Source organism: Pleuronectes platessa, chromosome 16 (assembly GCF_947347685.1).
Source record: "Pleuronectes platessa chromosome 16, fPlePla1.1, whole genome shotgun sequence".
Lineage (NCBI taxonomy): Eukaryota > Metazoa > Chordata > Actinopteri > Pleuronectiformes > Pleuronectidae > Pleuronectes > Pleuronectes platessa.
Window position 1 is genome coordinate 22238920 of NC_070641.1, and position 21233 is coordinate 22260152.

The window sequence follows — 21233 nt, forward strand, 5'->3', positions numbered from 1 at the left end:
GTCACCGCCGGCCTTCGGCACGTGCTTATCCTCTGATAAATGCATTTTAAACTTTTGAATTTTCAAGTTCATCGTCAGAGAAACGACACAGAGTCGATATGAGCACATGAAATACACAATTATAACTCCACACTACACAAATAGTCTGTTTCTATGCATGTGTGTATGAGTCTGATTCAGTAAACGTGTGTAGTAGATGAGTTATTGTGTTGCCAGATGTTTATCTGTACTCTGCATAAACCGCGGCTAATGAGACACATGTGCGTATTCAACGTTGTGACGCATTTCCTGTTCCTGTGTGTCACATTTTTGATGTTTTTGTGTTGAAATCCTTTAAACAAATAACACGGATAAAGGAAAGATGACTCATAATCTTTTCTTTTAGTCAGAATAAAATATATCTTTAGCTCGATGGGACTTCCTCAATTTGTATACTTTGAACATTGCTCATAAAATACAAATAATTAAGCATATATCTGTTTTAATGGAGTTTTTTTTAGCTCACAAGGACCAAATATTGACTTTTTGTTATTTGAATTTAATACATACATGTCTCCATAATGGAAAAAATCAGCTGTATTAAAATCTGTTCACATTATATCTATTATTTCTATGATATACTAATATATATTTACACTTTCACTTCTTTAATCAGTTCTTGAGCTGCAAGTTTTCACCGAACCCCATCAGCCATGAACACACACCAGGAAGAAACCAGTCTTTAGCTTTTTATTAAGTTCCATATACATCAATATTTCTTCAGCTGTGATACAAAAAAAAGGAAAAAAAGAAAATCAAGTCAAAAAAAATCTTACACATTTTTTACAAAGGGGGGCAGGAACCTTCAGATACACGGTTTCATCCTTCTCAGTGGATCGGTCAGTCACTGCTGCAGAGAGAGTCATGTTCAACAGCTGATCACCACACGTCCAGGAGGTCATAGGAGTTTAACCAAGCAAACTACTGAGGTCCAGATATTTAGTACAACTGTCTCTCACGCCACCTCAGACTAGTGGAAATGGGAGAGTTCCTCCTCGGTGTCACAAAAACCCTCGATACATGATGCTCGGTAAAAACTCAGCCGCTGGTCAGTGAGCGTTTCAGCTTCCCACGTCGTGGACATGATGACCACAGGGATGGCCTGAGAGATTTTTTTTTAACAAGAAAAAAAAAAAAAAAGAAGTGAAATAAAAAGATTGAGCTCAAAAAAAAAAAAGTACATGGAAATATGAGAGCTCCTTAAGAGTCTTTTCTCCGAGGTAAACTTTCTTCTGAAATGCCTCAGTCGCTCACGCTCCGTTAGTACAGTCCCACTGATGAAGGTCCAAACAAAAACAAGGTCCCTTGGAGCTGAGATGGGGCCGACGGCAGCTCCGGCCCGATCGGTTCTGTGAGGAAGCAGCAGTGCTGGCTGCGCCGACACTCAGAGGAGCACGTCCCAAACACCGGGGGGGTGGGTGGGTGGGTGGGGGGGGGAGGGAGGCCGAGTCCGTCACAGACTTACAGTTCAGAAAAGCCACATTCTTGGTAAGTGCATTTTGTTTTGAGCAAATGTGAGCGACGCTTTCTAAGAGGCTGACGAAGAAGACTGTAGCTTGTTGTTATGAGACCTACGGGATGTGGAGAGAGGGGAGAGTTGAGAGCCCTTCACATTTTTTTATTTTTATTTCTTTAACTGTCACGACAGCTCAAGAACACACGGAGAGAATGTAGAAGGATCCTGCAGCCATGTTGGTGTAATTTACAGGGAATGCTTTTTTTTTTTATCACGGACAAGAACTGAGGTCATGTTGTGAAGTCAAAACTCTGGTCTTCTAAAACAATACTTTTCTAAAACGTTTAGTTTCCATATCATTTAAAACATTCAAAGTCAGATATCTTACACCCATTGTACATGATAAAACGTTGGTACACTCGAGACAACCAGCTTCTTCAGACTCTAACATACAAAATATCATATAAATATCTCTATAATAAAATATGCAGCTTTGTTATATTCGTATATCCGGTGACATCTTCCTTCTCAACATGTCCAGTTCAACTTAGATGAGTAACTGAAAATAAATACAAAGTTAAGAACTAAAATGCATTAAAATCTCACTGAAAACAACCTAGTGACTGTGACTGGAAGAAAGCATGTCCCTCAATTACATGGTTAACACGGTCAACATGGCTGCCAGGAAGTCATGATTACCAGATATTGTCCCATTTGAATGAAAGCACATTTTGGTGTTTGAGTGTGTGTGGTTGTTATTGTGATTTTGTTTTTTCCATAATGAAATGGATTTTGTTTTTTTTGATTTTCTGGAAACAGGTCATTATTACAAGAAACCCCAGCATCCAGTCCAGACTCCAGCTAGACTGGCCCACTTAAGAATCTGACAATCTGCAAGAAAGAAGAGAATGGGATGGCATAAATAAAAAAGCATGCAGCAAAGGTGAACAGACACAAATGCAAGATGATTCACGACACAGATATGTAACATGGCACCGAGGTTTGTGAGGACATTGGACTGAGGCTCCATCCAAATACGATGATGTTTGATTATCTATTTCAAAGGTAACTGATCTCTGTCAAGTGTTTTGTCTCTGACTCAATGTTAATCTGCTTTAACTGGGTCAATAGAACTTGTATTTGATTTGCCGGCGTCATTAAATAATGAATCTGAAAGTAAAATGGAGAAGGGGGGTGTGGAGATATTGGATCGAGGGGTCCGGTCTGGGCACAAATGCCAGGGACGAGTCCAGCTGCCCTGCTTTCAAGTAATAAATAAAAATATAAGATTTATCATTATAAAACAGACCAGTGGCATGTAGGACAATTATGAGATTTGAGTTATCAGGTACAGCTCAATGACATCAGAGGCTGAACGCACAGCGCCGGTCAAGAAGCGACTCTCGTCCTCTCCCACCAACCAAATACACAATCCATCTACACAACAGCCTTCTGAACTCACATCCATGATTCTGGATAAACAGGGAGTTGCTTCTTCTGACCTGCACTGCAGAATTAATGTCTTAAAGCCTGCCAGCTCTTAAAACCATGTGAGTGTTCAAAGCAAACTAGACTATGTGTAAAACTCATTCTACAGCCAAATACCACGACTACAGACATGCCAGAGCAAGAAGTCAAAGTAAGAAGTGAATGGCAGGCACGAATGCAAAATAAGGAAAAAAGGAATAAATGAGACTCCAGCGTGGAGTCAGAAGTGTAAAGCACAAAAACATGAGCATGGAAAAGTTGAGAAGAACCCCCGGGGGAGGTGGAGAGTGTGCAGGAGGACGAGTGCTCCGCCTCACCTGCTCGCTTTGAATCCTTTAAGCTTCTGCACAAAGAAGGCTTCCAGCACCTCGGCACATTGGAAGAAGGGCGTGTCGTTGGGATTGTAATAGCGGCAGTTGTCGAAGATTTTGGTCACGTCGGCCACGAACTCGGTGAGCTTGTGGTAGTGTCGCCTCTGCAAACGGGTTTCCATCGTGGAAAAGTCTACAAGGGGATCGAGGGAAAGACGCGTGAGAAGAATATTCACAAAGTATGAAACTCGGAGGATGGATCAGCAGGAGGGACATTTACAACTTTTCTCATAAGCTGCAGCTGCTGCTGGTTGTTCTTACCCATCGGTTCCTTGATCACACGATAATAATCCGGTGCATCGTGGGGATCCACTGGCTCGAGGAAAGGCCATGCCATTTTGTGAGTCTGTTGGAAAAAAGAAGTGAAACGAATCATAGTTGCTTTAAAAACTGAAGAACGAATGAAATGGATGGTTTTAGATTTAAAAAAGATCGTCTTTACAACATTAAGAATCACAGGAAGATGTTTGTTATACCTGTAACGAGCGTAATATTCTTTTCAACCCCTCGCTGTCTTTGTCGGTGAGAGGCGTGAGGACCGTCATGGCGTCTTCCGTGGACTGACACTGGGGACACACGTACACGTCGATGGCCGTGGCCTCGCTCTGCAGGATGCCCACGCAGCGCCCGTGGTACCAGTTCTGGCAGCGGTCGCAGCCAATGTAAAACCTGTGGGTTTGAAATCAGATGCATCCTGGTTAACACAGCGGCGGAAAGCGTTTTTAAAAAGGCAGTGAAGACAGTTGTGTGTGTGTGTGTGTGTGTGTTGTCGTACTGTGATTCGTCGTATGGCGTCCGGCAGATGCAGTAGAGCTCCACGTTGCTTTCTGCCTCCTGACCTTGTTTACAGTCGTTACACACAAAGTCCTCCAGCTTCTTCGCCTCCTTCTCCGTGATGCCGACACACGCGCCGTGAAACCAGTTGGAGCAAAGGTCGCAGCCGATGTAAAACCTGAGAGGGAGACAGGGAAAGGGTTCAGGGAAAGAGTCACAGGTCAACTTTACAGTGTTTACAGTGGTGTGTGTCCAGGGAGCTTACTTTGACTCGTCGTAGGCCGTCTTGCAGACACAGTACAGTTTGTTGTCCTTCTTGTGATCCTTTGAGGTAGAGGAGGGCTGCTTCTTCTTCTTCTTGTGTTTGGATGAGCTGGGATCTCCTGGAAGGTCTTTTTCTCTGTCCCCGTCTCTGTCCTTGTCTCGCTCCCGGTCCCGCTCTCTGTTTTTCTCCTTCTCCTTCTCTCGATCACGGTCTCTGTCCTTGTCTTTCTCCTTGTCCTTATCTTTATCTTTGTCTTTGTCTCTGTCTTTACACCGGTCTCTGTCCTTGTCCTTGTCTTTGTCCCTGTCCCGTTTCTTGTCCTTGTCGTGGTGCCTGTCCCTTTCTCTGGGTCGGTCTTTGTCCCTCTCCTCTTCCCTCTTGCGTTTATGGGACGAGGACGGCGAGGTCACAGTGTGGCTGCTGTGAGGGGAATGTGTGGAGTGGGAAGGATGGGAGGAGTGGGAAGACGCTGCCTTGACGGTGGCTGCAGCAGCTTGGGTGATGGCCGCTCTGGCTTTCTCCTTCTCCTTCTGTAGCCGGGCCAGGTCCCGCCTCAGCTCCTCCTGAGGAGAAGAGAAGACACGGAACATTCATGTGAGGTTTCTCACTTGTTGTAAACTCTTCAGTAAAAGTTATGCCTGATAAAGAATGAGTCTTTTTTATTAGATGCAGGTAAACCAGGTGAAAAAGTATTTGACTTCTTTCCCATCGCCTGTAGATGAGTTTCCCTCTGTCTTGCATGATAGGAAGTAAAATGTGGTTTTGCACAATAAGTACACAAACATTCGTGGTTTTTACAATCCAACACCTAGAAGGTGAATGAGCCGATTAGAACCTCATTTTACTGCCGAGTCATTGCAACCAGTTCCTCTGCAGACAAAACCCAGATGCTGGTGGATGTTAGTGGGTTCTACACTCCATCCATCTTGCTTTGCTAACCTGTACTTGCAGCTGCAGCTCCTTGTCCAGCAGGGCCCTCTTCTTCAGGATCTCGGCCTTCAGCTGCTCTTTGTGCTTGTAGAGCAGCGCCGTCAGCTTGGAGGCGTTCTGCTTGAAGCGCTTCTGCTCCACCACCTCCTCCTTCTTCCTCTTCTTAGCTGCCTGCTTCTCGTCCTTCTCAATCTTGTCGAGGATGAACTTCATCACCTGGTTGCACACAATCATCCTGAGGAGAGGAGAGGAGACAGAAGGATGTCGGGTTGATCACAGGGTCTGTTCAGCTCCAGTAGAGTTGAGGTCAGTGCAGAGAATACACAACACACAGTGACAGTGAAACAAACCTCTGGTTCTCCTCTCGCTCAGCCGCAGCGAGCGACTTCCTCTGCTTCAGCTGCTCTGCTGCAGCATTCTGCTTCACCACCACCTGACAAGAAGGAAACATTTAAGTTCTAATAATTCGTTATCTTGACGTTGTAAGAAATACATTTTGTGAACTGTTCTGAGTTCGAACCTGTTTTTGGATTCCATCTCCGGGGCTAAGAGTCTGAAGACTCTGCTCTTTCTGTTCCCTTTTAGCCTCATGGTGTTTCTTCTTCTTTGGTGGCGGTGGCTGTTGTTGTTGCTGTTGTTGTTGTTGTTGCTGCTGCAGCCTCTGAAGATGCTCCTGGACGCTTGCTGGTGCCTGTATGGTCACCATGTTCTGGATCTGGTGGGCCTGAATCTGCCCCCCCGCCTGCTGGATCTGGATAGGCAGCTGCAGTTTGATCTGCTGTGGGACCGTGCCTCCCTGCTGCTGCGCCTGGGCCTGGATCTGAGCTTGGATCTGGGCTGCGACATGGGGGGGCAGAGCGGAGAGGAGCTGGACTGGCTGCTGCAGGCCGGGGACAGTGATGAGCTGATGCCTGATTGGAGACTGGACCTGAAGTTGGGGCTGCGTTTGAACTTGATTCTGGGTTTGAGGCTGGAACTGGACCTGGAGCTTAGCTTGAACTTGGGGCTGGGCCTGGACCTGCAGCTGCTGCGGTGACTGGATTTGAAACTGGGGCTGTGTTTGCTGCGGGGCCTGAGGCTGGATCTGACCCTGGGGCTGGAATTGGACCTGAACCTGGTGATGGAGTTGGTTTGGGGCCTGAGACTGAACCTGAGGCTGCGACTGCACCTGGGGCTGAGGTTGAGTCTGGGGCTGCGTTTGAAATGAAGCTTGAACCTGGGGGTGGTACTGGACCTGGGGAAAGTTCTGGGTTTGGGTCTGAAACTGCACCTGAGGTTGGATTTGAGCGAGGGGCTGAACTTGGGCTTGGGGTGCATGCTGCTGAAACTGAACTCGGACCTGCGGTTGGATTTGGGCTTGTGCTTTGGGCTGGAGATGCGCTTGAGCCTGAATGTGTGGTATCTGCTGGACTTGGCCAAAGGGCTGGACCTGGATCTGTGCACGGATTTGGGCTTGAGGCTGTGGTTGCAGTTGGGTAGTGGTCTGGGGCTGGAGCTGAGGCTGGGGGGCTCTCACTGTGGTAACAACGGAAGAAACGGGTATTCCCTTCATTTGAACCTGCACAGCTGAGACTGGCATTTGAGAAACCTGCTGCATGGACACAACTGTAGGGTGTTGGACTTGTGCTTGAGACTGGGGAGTCAGAGATGCCTGTGGAAGGGGCGTGAAGACAGGGGCCTGAATGGGAGCTGCCGCGTGCTGAGCCGGACCTTGAGATGCAGCTGGGGTCCAAACCTGTGGCTGAGCTGCCCTCTGTTCCATCAGAGCTACAAGAAGAGGAAGCAAAGAGATGACAGGTATTAAATTAAGCCATTTTCATAAACATGTGTAAGACCACCAGAATAAAACAGTAGTGGTGGGTCCTTGTACCTGGCACTGAAGGTGTGGTGGAGGTGGCAGTGACCGGTGTGACCACAGCACCGGCCATAGCAGCGTGGAGGGGAACTGGAGCTGTGACTTGAATTTGGGTTAGAGCCGGGGACGGGACAGAAATCTGACCGGACACAACAGCTAAAACAGGAGCAGAGACCGGAGCCAGAGCGGGGGTGGGGACTGGGACTGCGGAGGGAAGAGAGGCAGACACTTGTATTTGGGCTGAGTTGGTAGCGGCTGCAAATTGGGCAGCCTTGACCGAGACAGGGGCGACAGCAGGGGAAGGGGCAGTAATGTTCATCTGGACAGGGGTTGGGGTTAAGCCCGGGGAGGTGTTGAGGGCATGTGCCTGGACCTGGGCCTGAGGTGCAAACTGTCCAGGGACAGGCAGCGTCATGGAAGTTTGGGTTTGTGTGGGGAACGAGCCGGGAGCAAAGGTGGCGACTTGAGGGGCTGAGGTGAAGACTTTCTGGGTCATACCCAGGACAGGGTGCGCGGGGGCAGCTACAGCTCTTGCCACTTGGGGTTGTGTGGGGAGGACTCCTGGTGTGGAGGAGAAAACCTGTGTGGAGGCCTGAGCTGCAGCTTGGAGCAGCGCAGGTGCAGGTATCTGTGACTGAGCAGGGATGGATTGTGGGAAAGCAGTTGAAAAGGTCTGGGCTGCAGGTACAGGGGCTGGGCTGGGGGCCAAACCTGGCATTTGTGTTGGGGTAGGTAGAGGGGCTGTCATTTGTGTTTGGGCTAAGGCTGAGGGGGTCGTCTGGACATGTGCAGTGGTTCTGGCTTGAGGTGGAGCCGACATTTGGGTTTGAGGGGTCTGAGGTACAGGGGGGGTGGCAGTAGTGGGTGATGAGGATGGGGGCATGGGAGTGAAGAGGAAGCGCTGGACTTGACCATTCGGCATGGCTGCCTGCATCAGCTGCTGCCCGGGACCAGGAATGACTGTCACACCCTGTGGGATGATTTGCAGCTGGCCCTGGCTCTGGCCCTGACCCTGGATCACCACCGTCAGACCGGGGTTTCCACCCTGAGGAGAAGCAATCAAAACACATTTTAGATTCAGTCAGAAAATAAAACTCTATATTTTCACTGAAGGAGGTAAAATGTGGTCCTAACCTGAGCGCTCTGTGTCAGCTGCATGAGTTGCGCCATAGTTAGTTTAACTTGACCCTGCTGTGGTCTGTTGGTCTGGGCGGGGGCTGCAGGCGACTGTCCAGGAGCTGTGGCGGTGGCATGAGGTGATGGTGCAGGAGCCGCTGCTCTCTGAGCGGCTGCTGCCGTCGGCACGGGCGTCGAACCCGGCACCATCTGCTGAGGTTGGCCTGGAGGAGATGGAAGAGGGAGGGTTTTAGTTTGTACCTGCAGGGCGTGAGCCACATAGGCTGTTCACTTGGAAATAGAAAAGATCAAATGAAGCAAGCACCTTGTTGAGTCATCGCTGGACTTCGGCCCATCGCGGTGCCCACAGAGGTAGACAGGGGGGTGGACTGGTTCATCGCGGTGCAAGGCTGGGTTTGACCTGCAGCTGAACTGGCCTAGAAAACAAAACCAGCGGTAAAAATCATAAGGGATCATTTGCTTCATTAGTCAAAACGATTTAAAGGACATGGTGAGAAAACCCACCTGTTGCTGAGCAGCTGTGCCAGAGGTGGAGGCTCTGAGGTTGATGTTGCCGGTCGTGGGATGTAGTGTGCTGTATGTCCTCAGGTTGGCTGGAGGCCCGGAGGGGAAGATGCCCAGAACCTTCTGTTGGACTACACCTGTCGATAAGAACATTTACATGATGAATGTGTACTGAGCAGATCCAGGTAATACAGGTCAAAGATGTACAGATGTGTGTGTGGGGGGGGGGGGGGCATGCTGTTTGTTTACAGGGGAAGAGCTTTGCAATGTCTTGTTTGTTTTAAAGGAAAAGAAATATCAAAAGTTCTTTGGACGCTCAGCTCATTGCACAACAGTTAAATTGCAACTCAGAGATCGGAGGTGATTTAAAGACGGCTGCACAAAACTGAAAAAACAACAACAACAGGCAGACGCTCACTTAATGCGATTAAAAATAAACTGGTGGCTTCATCCATGCTGAGGTTTGCCTCTCACGACACAGACATTTCATCCATTTTGGCAAGCGTGAGCCCAGACCAGCGGAAATGGATGAGACGCGTGCTCCCTACCTCCTTGAGTGGTGGGCATGTTGAGCGTGAGAATCTTGCTGTTAGCGGGCAGCGGGAGTTTGGCAGCGAGGACCTGGCCGGCCACAGTCACCGGGCTGCCAGCGATCTGGAAGGTTTGCCCTGAGGTGGTGATGCTGCTGGCCACGGTGGCCACCGAGCCACAGGAGGCTGCAAGACACACCATGCCACCTGCGGTCATGCACACCCACCAGGGCCACGACATATGCCAGTCTACAGCTGTGTAGTCTACTGGAAGGTTCCATTACTACTTCTGCCAAGGTGAATGTGTTTCTATTGCACTTTGTCGTCTTTTCTTGTCCGTCAGCAGGACGACGCAAAAACTACGCAACTGATTTCCATATTTTGTGGACAAGTGGAACATGAACCGAAGAAGAACTCAGTCAGAGCAGATCTGGATAAACAGGCAGATCCAGGATTTTATGTTTACTTTAACATGGTGAGGTCGGGTGTTAGCCTTGGCAGAGGTACACGCTCTCTGAGTTTCTTATGATCCTTTAGAATTTAATTTTATAAATCGATGTGGCTTGGAGACTTAGAAAGAAGGAAATGTGTGAGAGCGTCTGTCTCTAGAAGAACATGATGGATTCCAGAGTTTCGAGTTTCACTTGTGTTTAAGATGAGTCCCACAGTTCTCCGCCTGCTTACCTGAGCTGCTGTTGTTGGTGGTCTGACCCTGCTTGACCCAGGAAGCGAACGACTGGTGGAAATTCTTGTCTTGCTGGAAGGGAACTGTTGAGCCCAGTTTGGAAGCGAGCACCATCTTGGTTCCAGATGTGACCTGACCTGTCCTCAGGCCCGTGGAGGCCGGCGTGCTGGCTGAGGGGGGGGTGGATGTGGTGGTGGAAACAGGTGTACCTGGTCTCTGCTGCTCCAGACGTTTCTAAAACAAAACGATTTGGGAAAGTTAGTGTTTGGCTATATAGTGTTTAATGACCTCTCAGGAAGCTGTAGCAGCATAACACAGGGTTCCCACCTGCTGGGCAGCCAGTCTGGCCTGTTTCAGCTGATTCTCCAGATGGGCCTTGACGTCCTCGGCAGTCCTCAGGCTGCTGCCGGTCTTGGAGGGATCTGAACCCTTCTCCTTCTCCAACCTCTCTGCAAAGGCCCTGATCTCCCACAGCTCCATCTCCTCCTCGGCCACCCACGTCTCCACAGCGATGGGCCCAGTGGGCTTGGCTGGCTGCTGCTTCTTGGGCCTCAAGGCGCTCGAGCGGAGGCCTTTCCTCTGTGGAGTCGGGGTCTCTACTCGTGTGAAGGGAGGAACAAAAAGCATCACATCAGCACAGCTCCTCGCGGTCGTTCTTTTAATAACTCTCTCACTCTGCTTCTAAACAAATGTGACTGAATACCTTTGGGAGTGTCTCTGTTCCCGAGGGGGCAGATGATCTTCCTGATGCAGTATTCTGAGCGGATGCCGTACGGCCCCACGTCTCTTCGTTTTATGATCTCCGTCGTGGTGATGTCAGTGTCCGAGGTTTCTGTGGGTGAAAATAAAACATATTATTGCAACGGCACCACTAACAGCAGTCAAAACACTAGAGGCTTGTGAAGCTGCACCGAAAAAGAAAGTCATCCATTAATGCTACTTCACAGCCAGATGCAGAGAAGTTGTATCGAGGAAGTAAAACATCAATACAGGAGAAAGAGAAGTGAAAAGCATGTTCTCACCTTTCCGAGTAACCCCTGCATTGGACGCCGCTCTCACAGCCATGTCGTCCCACCTCAGACAGGCCCACAGCAGCCTCAGCATCAGGCTGACCCCTGCCAGTGACCTCACAGTCTGCAGACGGTACCTGAATGCAACACAGTCGTATTAAACAGAGCTGGTAAGTATTGTTTACAAGTAGACGCTCCCAAAATCATTTCAAACCACCCAAAAAAGGTCTTCATGTGTTACAAACCTCCATGTGATCCCGAACGTGGGCCGCGGTGAAGGGTACGGCCAAATATCCAGGGCGGGCTTGGCGTTGTAGTTGAAGATGGGCACCTCCCTGATGGCCCCTCTCCTCGCCAGCCTCTTCAGGTCATCGTTCGGCAGCACGAAGATGCTCTTCTTGCTGCTCTTGGTGACAAACTTGCGGTAGGACGGCAGCGCGGTGCCCGAGCGAGGCTTCTTGCATTTGGAGAACCTCAGGAGGCTGACTCTGTCTCTGGTGGAGTATTCCTTACTGATGGTCATGGAGCTGGCTGCTGCTGCTGAACCCGTCTTGGTGTCGGTGACTGGATGTTTGCTCCTCTGGGGGAAGACTGCTACTGGTGCAGAGGCGCTGGACTGGGAGGTGGAGGTGGTGGTGATGGAGGAGACCTTGCCACCGGCTGCTTGAGGCGTCCCATCAGGCTTAGTGACGCTGCTGGTTGTTGGGACATTTTGAGACTCTGCAGTTGTGGCATTCGAACCTTCGCTACCACTGCAGTTGTCAGAGCTAACGCTTTTCACACAGGAGGTGCTTGAGGATGAAAGCTTGGCAGGTGTGGTTCCCTCACTGTCCACCGCCACATCCTCCTTTCTACCCAGAGCGTCTCCTTTCTCCGCCACGTGGTTCTCCAGCTTGGGGACTTTCAGAGGAGGTGGATGACACGAGTCAGACATGTTATTCTGTGAGAGGCCTCCATTCATCAGAGACTTCACAGGCTTGATTTCATCTGGGACTCTGGCTGAGTCTGCAGCAGCGGCCGGGACCAAAGCTTGTCCATTCACCTGCACCGGACTGCTCTTGTTCTGCTCTACCTCCATGCTCTCTGAGACGCTCTGTCCACTGCTTTTCTCCATCTCCTCGAACCCACGTTTTTTAGGGTTCTCTCCAGCTAGCGTCACCTCTGGCTTCTGTGTCTTCTCTTTACTTTCTATTGCCTCTGATAAACAATTGTTACTGTTTGCTACGGGCCCTCCATTCACCTCTTTATGGGGTAAGGCCCCCCCGATGTCGCTCTGCACAGAGCTCACCTCTGTCTCTTTGCTGTGGTTGGTTGCCGTCGGTTCGGATTTGACGTCCACGTCGTCCGTTTTCGCCTCCTGCTCAAAGTCGAGCTTTTTCACCACGTTGTCCTTCTCGTGTGAGTTCTCCTCCTTCTCCTCCGCTTTCACACTCGGGGTCACAGCCGGCTGCTGTTTCTCCAACGTGGCTCCTTCGGTCTTCAGCCCCACATTAGTCTTAGTGGCCGGTACTTTGGACTGCAGGGCCGCCGCCTGCCTCACCCGCTCCAGCCTCTGCTTCTCCTTCAGGGTGAACTGTTTGACCCGGCGCTCCAGAAGCCCGTCCAGTTTGGACGGCTTCACCTTCTTCTTGTAGGCCGTTCGCAGCTGGAAGCCCTCGCTGACGTTCACGACATCGTAGTACGTCTTCGGTGCAGCCCTCTCCTCCTCCTTGGGTTGTTCTGCACTCTTGACTGCTTCTTCCTTCACAGGCTCCACAGACGACGAGGACGGGTCTTTGTCTTCAGCTTCATCTGCAACGCAAAGAGTCACAAATCAGCAGATGATGGAAACATATATAAACAGCATCAAGGAACATCCAAGAACAGGTGAGGGATCATTTCAACTCCTCCATTTACCTTTCTCTTCACTTGAAGCAGCAGTTTCTTGACAGGAGTCAACCTCCATCTTTTCATCGTCTATCTTCTCCTCCACTTCTTTCCCCTCCTCCTTCTTCTCAGAGAGGGTTTCTTCCTCTTTTGAGCTCTGAGGTTTGCCGTCCTCCTCTGATGAAGTGATCTGAGCTGATGCACTGAGAGACGTTTGCTCCTTGTCCTCATCCGCTGCATCCTGCTTCTCAGTTTCAGTCAACTTCTTCTGGTTGTTTGTGCAAGATGCTGCCTTTTCCTTCCTTCCCTTCTCTTTGAGTTTAGCTGCTATGATGACAGGAAGGAAACATTAGTATATAAGTTAATACTGCCTTTAGTAGAGGAAAATATTGAGGAAAATATAGGCAGTGTTCAGCTCTTACCCTCCAGTTCTATGCGGTAGGTAACGTTTGTGTTCCCTGGTAACTTGGTAACAAAACGTGGAACATGGGTCTTACTGACCCAGCTCCAGCCACCATAACCAGTCACCCTGTACTCCTCCCCCTTCTGCTTCCACACCTACACGGAGAAGACATTCAAACACACAACTATAATGCAGTAACACTTATCTGAGGCTATGTCCATTCTTATTCATTTCCATTTTGAAACAACAACAAACAAATCAGAAATGATCTATGTCCATAATAAACACTCCTGGAAAAGTAAAACCACAACAATTCTATTTATACATTTTATAGCATGACTGGTGGGGGGGGTGATAAGGTTGGTCAGTATATCTGATGTTAGAGCTGTGCTCTGTTACCTGGTGCTTGATGGGGATGGTGTACTTCACCCAGGTGGCCTGCTGCAGCGTCTCCTCATCCTCCAGTTTCTTCTCTCGCTTCTTCCCCTTCTCTTTGTCCTCCCGCTCAATGGAGGTCATGCGATGCAGCCTGAAGTGAGGAAACACAGAATATGTACATGAGCAGTGCTGAAATGAGAGAGAGGATCCTAACTGCTGCATTTAGACTTTGAGGAGACAGCAGCTGTTAATGTTCACACAGGTTTCTGCTTCATTCACCTTGTGTGTCCGAGAGAATCTTTCCACACAGGCAGCATGACCACTGGTTTGATGGCACACTCCAGTATGGCCAAGGCCAGAGCAAATTCCCTGGCCTTGCTGCACATCTGCACTGCTTTGTTCCAGTTGTTCCTTGAGAAACCAGAGACAGACTCCATAAGACAGCAGGTAGGACAACAACACAACTCATATTCACAACATTTGGTAAATTCAAACTTGAATATCTGCCTATAACCTTTATTGATGAAAAGTAGAAGTACCTTGAAATCTCACTAATCAATCTACATGTATCTGAGAGTAAAACCACATCTTGTCGTGTTGCCTGTCAAACAACATGAGCCTGGTGTGAGCTGTACCTGTGCGCTGCCCAGTTAGGATGCATGAAGGGTCCGGGCACACTGGTTTCCAGCTGGATGATGGTGAGACGCAGAGTGGAGACCGTCAGGCTCCGGGAGCCGTAGATGGAGCCGTTCCACTTGAACTCGGCGGCGGTGGTCAGGCTGAACTTGTGCGACAGGTGGCGTCTCTTGTCGTGGTCCTCGCGGTGCTGGTGTTTGTTGAGGGCCAGGACGTTGGTGCTGTACTGGTTGTGGTAGACCCTGTATTTACCCTCCTGACCCAGTTTGAACAAAGTGTTCAGATTCACCGTCAGGTCCCTTTTCAAGAAGCTGAGTCGCGAAGAGCCGACGTCGGAGCGAACCGGGGACGACTGAAACACGAGAGGGAAAATATAGAGTGGCTTTAATAACTAGTTTTTGATGTCTTCTTTCATTTATAAAAGGTTTTGGCAACAAACAGATGATCACCTCTTTGCTGCTTCTGGGTATCTGGTTATTCACTTCTGGGGCTGCTCCTCTCACTCCTTCACCTTTGACCCTTTCGTTATAATCCTCTGTCAATCAGAAACCAGCGACACCATTAGTTTAACAACACTAACTCACTGATTGTTTACTTTGAGAGCTGAGGAGTGTCTCTCGTGTTTACCTGCTCCATCCTGACTGGTGAAAGACGACTGGGAGGAGCGATCAGCCAGGTCAGGCAGGTTGCTGCTGGTCTCCGGCTGAGACGACTGCTGCTGAGGCTGAACCTGGTTTTGTGTCGGCGAGTTGTCGCTGTTCAACTCTGCTTTCAAGTTCTCATCTAAGAAAAATACAGTAAGATTGCAGTTTTAAATATAAATACACAAACTAAATTAAAATTTACAGACATTGGCAACTCAATATATCTTATTCAGAGTATCACCAGGTCTTAAATCTCAGCTTTGACATAGGATGTACACGCTGTTTAATCAGGAAACTTTTTGGTGGACCATTAAGTGTTCATCTAGGTCTATAAAACCAAAAACCCAACTTAAACAAGCTGACTGGGCACTTGCTGCAAATCCAAATCAAGACTCTGCCTTTGTGTTCCAACGGTCGAGTCCTGCACATACAGTACATGCAGCTCTTTGTTGGTGAGGTAGCAGGTGGTGCTTCCAGGCAGAGAGCCCTTTGTCCGACCAGCAGGATCCCACCCAAAGGCCTATAAATTGGATTGAGAATAAGGGGCTGCTTGTGACAGACGTGGTGATGGGCCGCTGCCAAGGACGCCGACCAACCACCGTGCCAAAAGCGTGCTTTTCAAGACCAGGACAGCAGGAGGCGATATGTTACTCAGGACAAGAAATGCTGCAGAAATTAATCAATCGTTCTACCAGCACAGCAGATGAATGCAACACCTGAAGTTTAGTGCAAGAGTTGGACAAGTTGAAAATGACCTGCAACAGCCTAAAGTCTCAGATATTACATCTAATTGGATGTTTAACATGAAAATGAAAAGGAAAGTTACAAAGGATCAGGCTGATTCCAGTGGATCATTACCAGGGAGCCGTTAGCAGCCACAGCATAAAGGTTTTGTGTCTGACATGTTATTTAATGTTCCAGTAGAAGTCCTCTTTCCCAGTGTGTGTCACACATGGAGGCTGTAAGAGCCTCAGGAATATGCATCAAGGGCGTAATGGGCGGATAACACACAACACAATGTTTGAAGTTGTGTTAAAACAAAGCCAGCAGCAGCAGCCAGACAACCCAGAGAGGATGTTTGTCAAATGTTTGACGAACCTGTCGTCTCCTGCTTTGCCGCGGCAGGAGGATCTCCACTCTCCAGGCTCCTGGAGTGACCGGGCTCGGCTTCCTCCTTGGTCTCGGTGGATTCTGTTTTAGGCACAGCCGAGTCCTGGGAGGCTGAGCCGGGGTTAGGATCCGACCTGCAGCTCTCCTCTGTAGAAGGAGGAACCGAGGTTGCTGTGGAAGGACATAAATACACAAAGCTTACAGCATGAGCAGAGACACAATTTCATTTATCAGTGAGTTTAGAAAAGGGGATCACTCTTACCTTGGGAACTGGCATCTTCCCTGGACTCGGGGACTTTGTGCTCGGTGTTCTCGAGCTGCGAGGTGACGTCGGTAGTTTCTTCTGCTGCTTTGACGGAACCCGATTCTGTTTCCTGCTTCCCCTCCTCTGCTCGAGTCTTCGCCTGCAGCCTGACCTTCAAGTGCTCCGTGATCACATCTACAAACAGGATGAAACATGTTCATTTGTTTCAGACTAAACAATACACTACTGTTAACCAGGCGAAACAATGACTGATCCGCACAGATCCAAGACCTGGAAGACTTTCTTTGATGAAAAGCAGAGAATCATATTTCAAAAGTACAATTTGCTGCATCTCCAGCAGCTCAAAGAACAGGAAGGTGGGGGCAGTGGGCTTTTAAACAGATTACGTAGAAAACCAGTTACAACACCAGACACACAAGGAAACACAAAGAACACACAAAAAGGAAGCTGCTGACACGGCCATAAATAGTCATCCAAGTACTCTGGAGGATGTTTGAGGGAGAAAAGTGTTTCCATCAGTCTGATAAGAGCCTGAAACAGGAAGAGACGGCAGCTCCGAGCACGTCTGTGCAACCGTCACGATCTGCAGAGCACTGGGGTCAGAGAGGAAACCCTGCTGATACACACCTTCACTACACAACCCCAGTCCCACGTGTCCTCGCACAAGTACCAGAACAAGACAACACTGCTTCAACACTCAAATTCCTCTTTTTGGACGTGAAGACAAACTCAAAGTCCCTTACCGTTGACAGCGGTGAGGTAGGCTTTGTTGTTTCCACGGGCTTTGTTGGTGAGGTCCTCTGTGACGTCCATGTGAGCCTGCACCTCCTCCCTCATCTCCTGCAGCGTGGCATGCAGGTCCACCTCCCAGTACTCCTTATCCAGGCTCTCCATGAGCTCCTCCAGCTGCGCCTTGGTGCTGTAGTACCAGATCTTTTTCGTCTTGTGCTCCCCGTCCTCCTCGCTGGGGAAGAACAGGAGAAAGACGTCAGAACAAACCACTCACACACACAAGTTCCTCTTCCACTTCACAGCAAGGCCTGTTGAGCTTTGCTGGAAAAGTTGGTTCCCCTGAATATGGAAGATATATCCCAACTGTTGCAGCTGCAGATTGTTCAAGAAGCATCACTCTCTGCTCTATAGATCACTTTTAAGATGCCGCAACACAGTACTGAGAAAAAGACAACAACCCCCCCCCCCCCCCGGCCATCTGGTTCCAGACTACATTTCGGTTACAGCAGCAAGGTGGTTCCTGCAGGAACTAGCTACTGGTGCTTGTGAAGAAATGAAGTTAACTAGTAGAGCGCATATCCCCCCCCACCCCCCCACCCCCAAGACCCCAAATAGTTGCACTGAATCTCGCAAACTTCACACAAATCATTCTCCTAGAAATATCACATTTTCTTTGGCAAAAAAAAAAAACACAAATTATTCTCTGGGAAAGTTGTTAAATTGTCAAAACACAAATCTCTCACACAAAGAAATGATTGTGTCAACAACTCCTCACACCTCCACTGACACTTATACTGTGTTGTGTAACACACATTTCAGGAGACAATAGGATCTGGAGCAGAGACAGAGGTAACTCTAGAGCAACAGAGCGACCGCGAGACTCCAACTTACACAATAATCCTTCTGTTTAAGAACCAGTATTTCCTCTGGTGCCGGTCATACCCGATCGGCTCCTGGCGGATGTAGGGCCGGATCTTCTGTGCCTCTGCTACACAGTCCGTGACACCGGGCACCTTGTGAGCCACACAGATCTCACACTGCCACTCGTCCTCTGGCACCTCTATCAGCGGCGGCTTCACGCACTCCAGGTGGTAGACCGCCGTGCAGGTCTCGCAGCACAGCAGGTCCCCCAGCCGGTGGCACACGCGGCAGTGGTCGTCGTACAGCATACTGCCGTCGGACATCAGCTCCTCGCGGGCGATGTTGGTGGTGAGGAACTGGTCCACCAGGAACTGCAGCACCTTGATCTTGCTCTCCGTGGGTCCATAGGGATACTCGTCCACCTCCTGGTAGGGGAGGACATGCTGGTACTCCCGGTCGCTCTCGCAGTACGCCCGCAGCACCTCGGGCCACGTCATGCCGTCGATAAAGTACAGAGTGGAGTTGACACTGTCCTTGAGGTCAGCCGGGCCGAAGGTAGTGTTGGAGGTGTCCTCCTCGCGCAGGATGGCCTTCAGGAGGGAGTTGTGAGTCTCTGCGATTAAAGTGCACTGCTCCTGGCCGACCAGAGCGGCGCAGAAGTCCTCGAAGCGGAAGGGCGAGAGCCGCAGCACCGTGCTGAAGTTCCTCAGCACCTCGTAGACGGAGGTGGCGTTGAGCAGCTCCTCGGTCGGCACCAGGAGATCCTCCGAGGTCTCCGGGAGCTCCAGAGGAGGAATCTCCTTCTCCTCCAGGATGGGAGAGCGAGCACGGGGAGCCCGGAGCTTCTTCTTGCCTGTGGGAAACAGTGTGATATTAGCCAAACAGAATTATATGACTTTAATCCACAGATTACAGCAAAGCAGTAATATTCAGATTATGAAGAGACAGAGTGATTCTTAAATATCATGTATATTGAAGTACTGGGTGAAAATACTGTCTCATCTCTATAATACCCGACATACAACGTATACAAGGACTTAATTTCATAATTATCTTCTTATTTATTAACCAATTACTCATTTGATCCATTAAAAGCTCAGAAAATTATAATATAGGTGCTATTAAAGCAGTGTATGGCTGTAGCTGTGATTCATGACACAAGTCTAAATATGAGAAGGATGAGGCGTCTCTGAATGGAAGCAAACCTTTAAATATTCTTCTTTAGATATTATTATTATTATTATTATTATTATTATTTCCTCGTCCTGCATCCATGCAAACATTGGCTGTGCAGCTGCTTATCAATGCACGTGTTGGCTGAACTACACTTTATCAACACAACTCTCCACTATCATCACTTCTTCAGGGGATGAAGGGATGAACTGAGGGGGGTGGGGGGGGGCTAGCTTACAAATGACAGGCGAGCTAATCAGGCTAAGTTGCTTAGCACGCTCCTTCCTCTCCCTCTTAATAATAAACAACTTAAATAAATAATAATAAACAACTGACGCGTCCATAACAACCAAAGAGGGATATAAACAGTTAGCATGTTAGCATCCGTCTGACAGAATGAACTGCTTCCTCTAGCTACCGTTAGCGTGCTAGCAGCTAAGCTAGCTTTGGCTGCACTTGTTATTCGCAGTAAAGTGGATCCAAAGCTGTTTGGAAACAGGGACGGTTTTTAAAAACGTGGTTTCTGGTGTTTTGTCAGCGGGTCGAGCTGCTGGTGGAGCCCCGGGATCACAGCGCCTGCCCGGGGCTCCTCTGAGCAGGACCGCGGCCTGTGTTCGTGCACTGTGCATTCTCCATTTTGAACAATAACCTTCCAGCTTCCTGCACCGGAGATAAACAAGCAGCGCGTCCCGGCCCCCTGCAGCGGGGGTCCGGTTACCGGACCCGCCGACACCTCGGAGGTATTTACCCGGGGTGCTGGCGTGTGTGCTCTGGCTCCGAAAGCTGCTCTCGGTGCAGTGGCTGGCATCATCCTCCACCTCCTCCTCCTCCACCACCTCCTCCTCCTCCTCCTCGTCCAGCACATCATCTTCCAGGCAGTCAGACTCCTCTTTCAGGGCCTCGTCCTCCTCGGACGGGGGCTCCGCCGGCACCTCTTCCTCCTCCGACCGCAGGCTGACAGCATCGTCCTCGTCCTCGTCGCTCTCGTGGTCGTCGTACACCACCGCTTTGGAGACGGCCGCCGTCCGCTTCCCTCCCCGTCCCCCTCTGCCTCCTCTGCCGCCGCCTCTGCCTCGTCCCCTGCCCCGCGCTGACACACCGCCGGGTCCCCCTCGCTTCTTTCGGCTCGGCTTGCTGGGCTCCCGCGTGGGGCTCTCCTCGTCCCCGCTGTCCCGCAGCCGGGGCTTCGGTGTCCGCCGCGGTCGCAAGCCCCGCGTCGCGGCCGGGGACGGCTCCTCGTCGGCCGGCAGGGCTTTAGGCGGCCTGCCTCTCTTCCCTCTCATGATCACCGACTGTCTCTTATTCTACAACCACAACCCCTGCGCGGGTTTATCCGAGGCCGACGCGGGCCAAAGCGGTACCGCCGCGAAGCCGGAGCGGCGGGGGTCCGGACGGTGCGGTGGCCCGGTGGTTCCCCCGCGTCTCTCCGGGTGTGAAGGCTTAAAACGTTGGCCCGGCGTCCCGTTCGGATTCGCCCCGAGCCGCCATCTTTCTTCTTCTCTGCCTCTGTGGCTCCACGGGCCCGCACACTGGAGCCGTCACGTGGTGACGCGGCTTCCAGCTCGGGGGCAACAATGAGAATCCACGAGCCATGTTTTTAATCATCTTCATTATTTACATGGTTCATATCACGTGCATTCTGCATTTTAATACGAGGTCTAACGCAATTTGACGCGTTTTACGTTAATGTGCAAGAAGTTAAGTCAAGTTAGCATAAAAATGTTAAAAATAAAAAATGAATACAATTATAAACTCGCCAAATTCTCTTAGTATTTTCAAAATTATGACTTACCGAATAAAAATAATTATTTAACATCTCAAATTGTGACTTACAGCAAAGACCAACAGAAAGTAATGACTCGGTATCTTATCGTATATTTTATTGAATAAACGTACTATCTCATAAATAAATATTGTTTAAATAAGTATGTTATCTGTTTTATTGATTTACATGGGCAAAGTCTTGGGATTGTCAGTATTTCAGAGATAGGACTTATTGTGTATTGATTTATTGTGGAGGTGTCTCTTCTTTAATGATAGTGGTCGAGATCTCACCTGTTTCAAGCGGACCAGTAGACCAGTGGACCAGTAGACCCACTCAGTGTCCCAGTCTCTTTCTCT

The 21233-nt window shown here is 49.5% G+C and overlaps 1 protein-coding gene across 2 annotated transcripts; it reads right to left on the minus strand.

Moving 5' to 3' along the window:
* Positions 1-1465: 1465 nt before the first annotated feature.
* bptf (bromodomain PHD finger transcription factor) lies at positions 1466-20395 on the minus strand. Of its 2 annotated transcripts, none has more exons than XM_053443628.1 (30): positions 19861-20395; positions 17970-18792; positions 17090-17310; positions 16344-16520; positions 16070-16252; positions 14955-15110; positions 14777-14862; positions 14327-14679; positions 13971-14102; positions 13713-13842; positions 13333-13468; positions 12941-13234; positions 11290-12835; positions 11057-11181; positions 10738-10866; positions 10362-10630; positions 10034-10268; positions 8820-8956; positions 8620-8731; positions 8313-8518; positions 7194-8223; positions 5844-7090; positions 5674-5756; positions 5333-5558; positions 4394-4956; positions 4130-4306; positions 3831-4023; positions 3616-3700; positions 3301-3487; positions 1466-1610 (listed from the first exon to the last, which is right to left on the minus strand). In XM_053443628.1, exons 1-30 carry the CDS (start codon positions 20393-20395, stop codon positions 1568-1570), a joined length of 9819 nt encoding a protein of 3272 aa, XP_053299603.1. In that variant the 3' UTR covers positions 1466-1567. The 2 variants fall into 2 exon arrangements, with proteins under 2 accessions (XP_053299603.1, XP_053299602.1); XM_053443627.1 differs by having other exon boundaries at positions 12941-13237.
* Positions 20396-21233: the final 838 nt, after the last annotated feature.

What these genes read in the sequence shown, in the direction of transcription:
- bptf (XM_053443627.1), bottom strand. Translation starts at nt 20,395, where the DNA reads ATGAGAGGGAAGAGAGGCAGGCCGCCTAAAGCCCTGCCGGCCGACGAG. An exon ending in CCATCCCCATCAAGCACCAG is followed by an intron (nt 13,469 to 13,712) that starts GTAACAGAGCAC and finishes TTCTCCGTGTAG; the next exon opens with GTGTGGAAGCAGAAGGGGGA. An exon ending in ACGGCCTACGACGAGTCAAA is followed by an intron (nt 4,307 to 4,393) that starts GTAAGCTCCCTG and finishes TCTCCCTCTCAG; the next exon opens with GTTTTACATCGGCTGCGACC.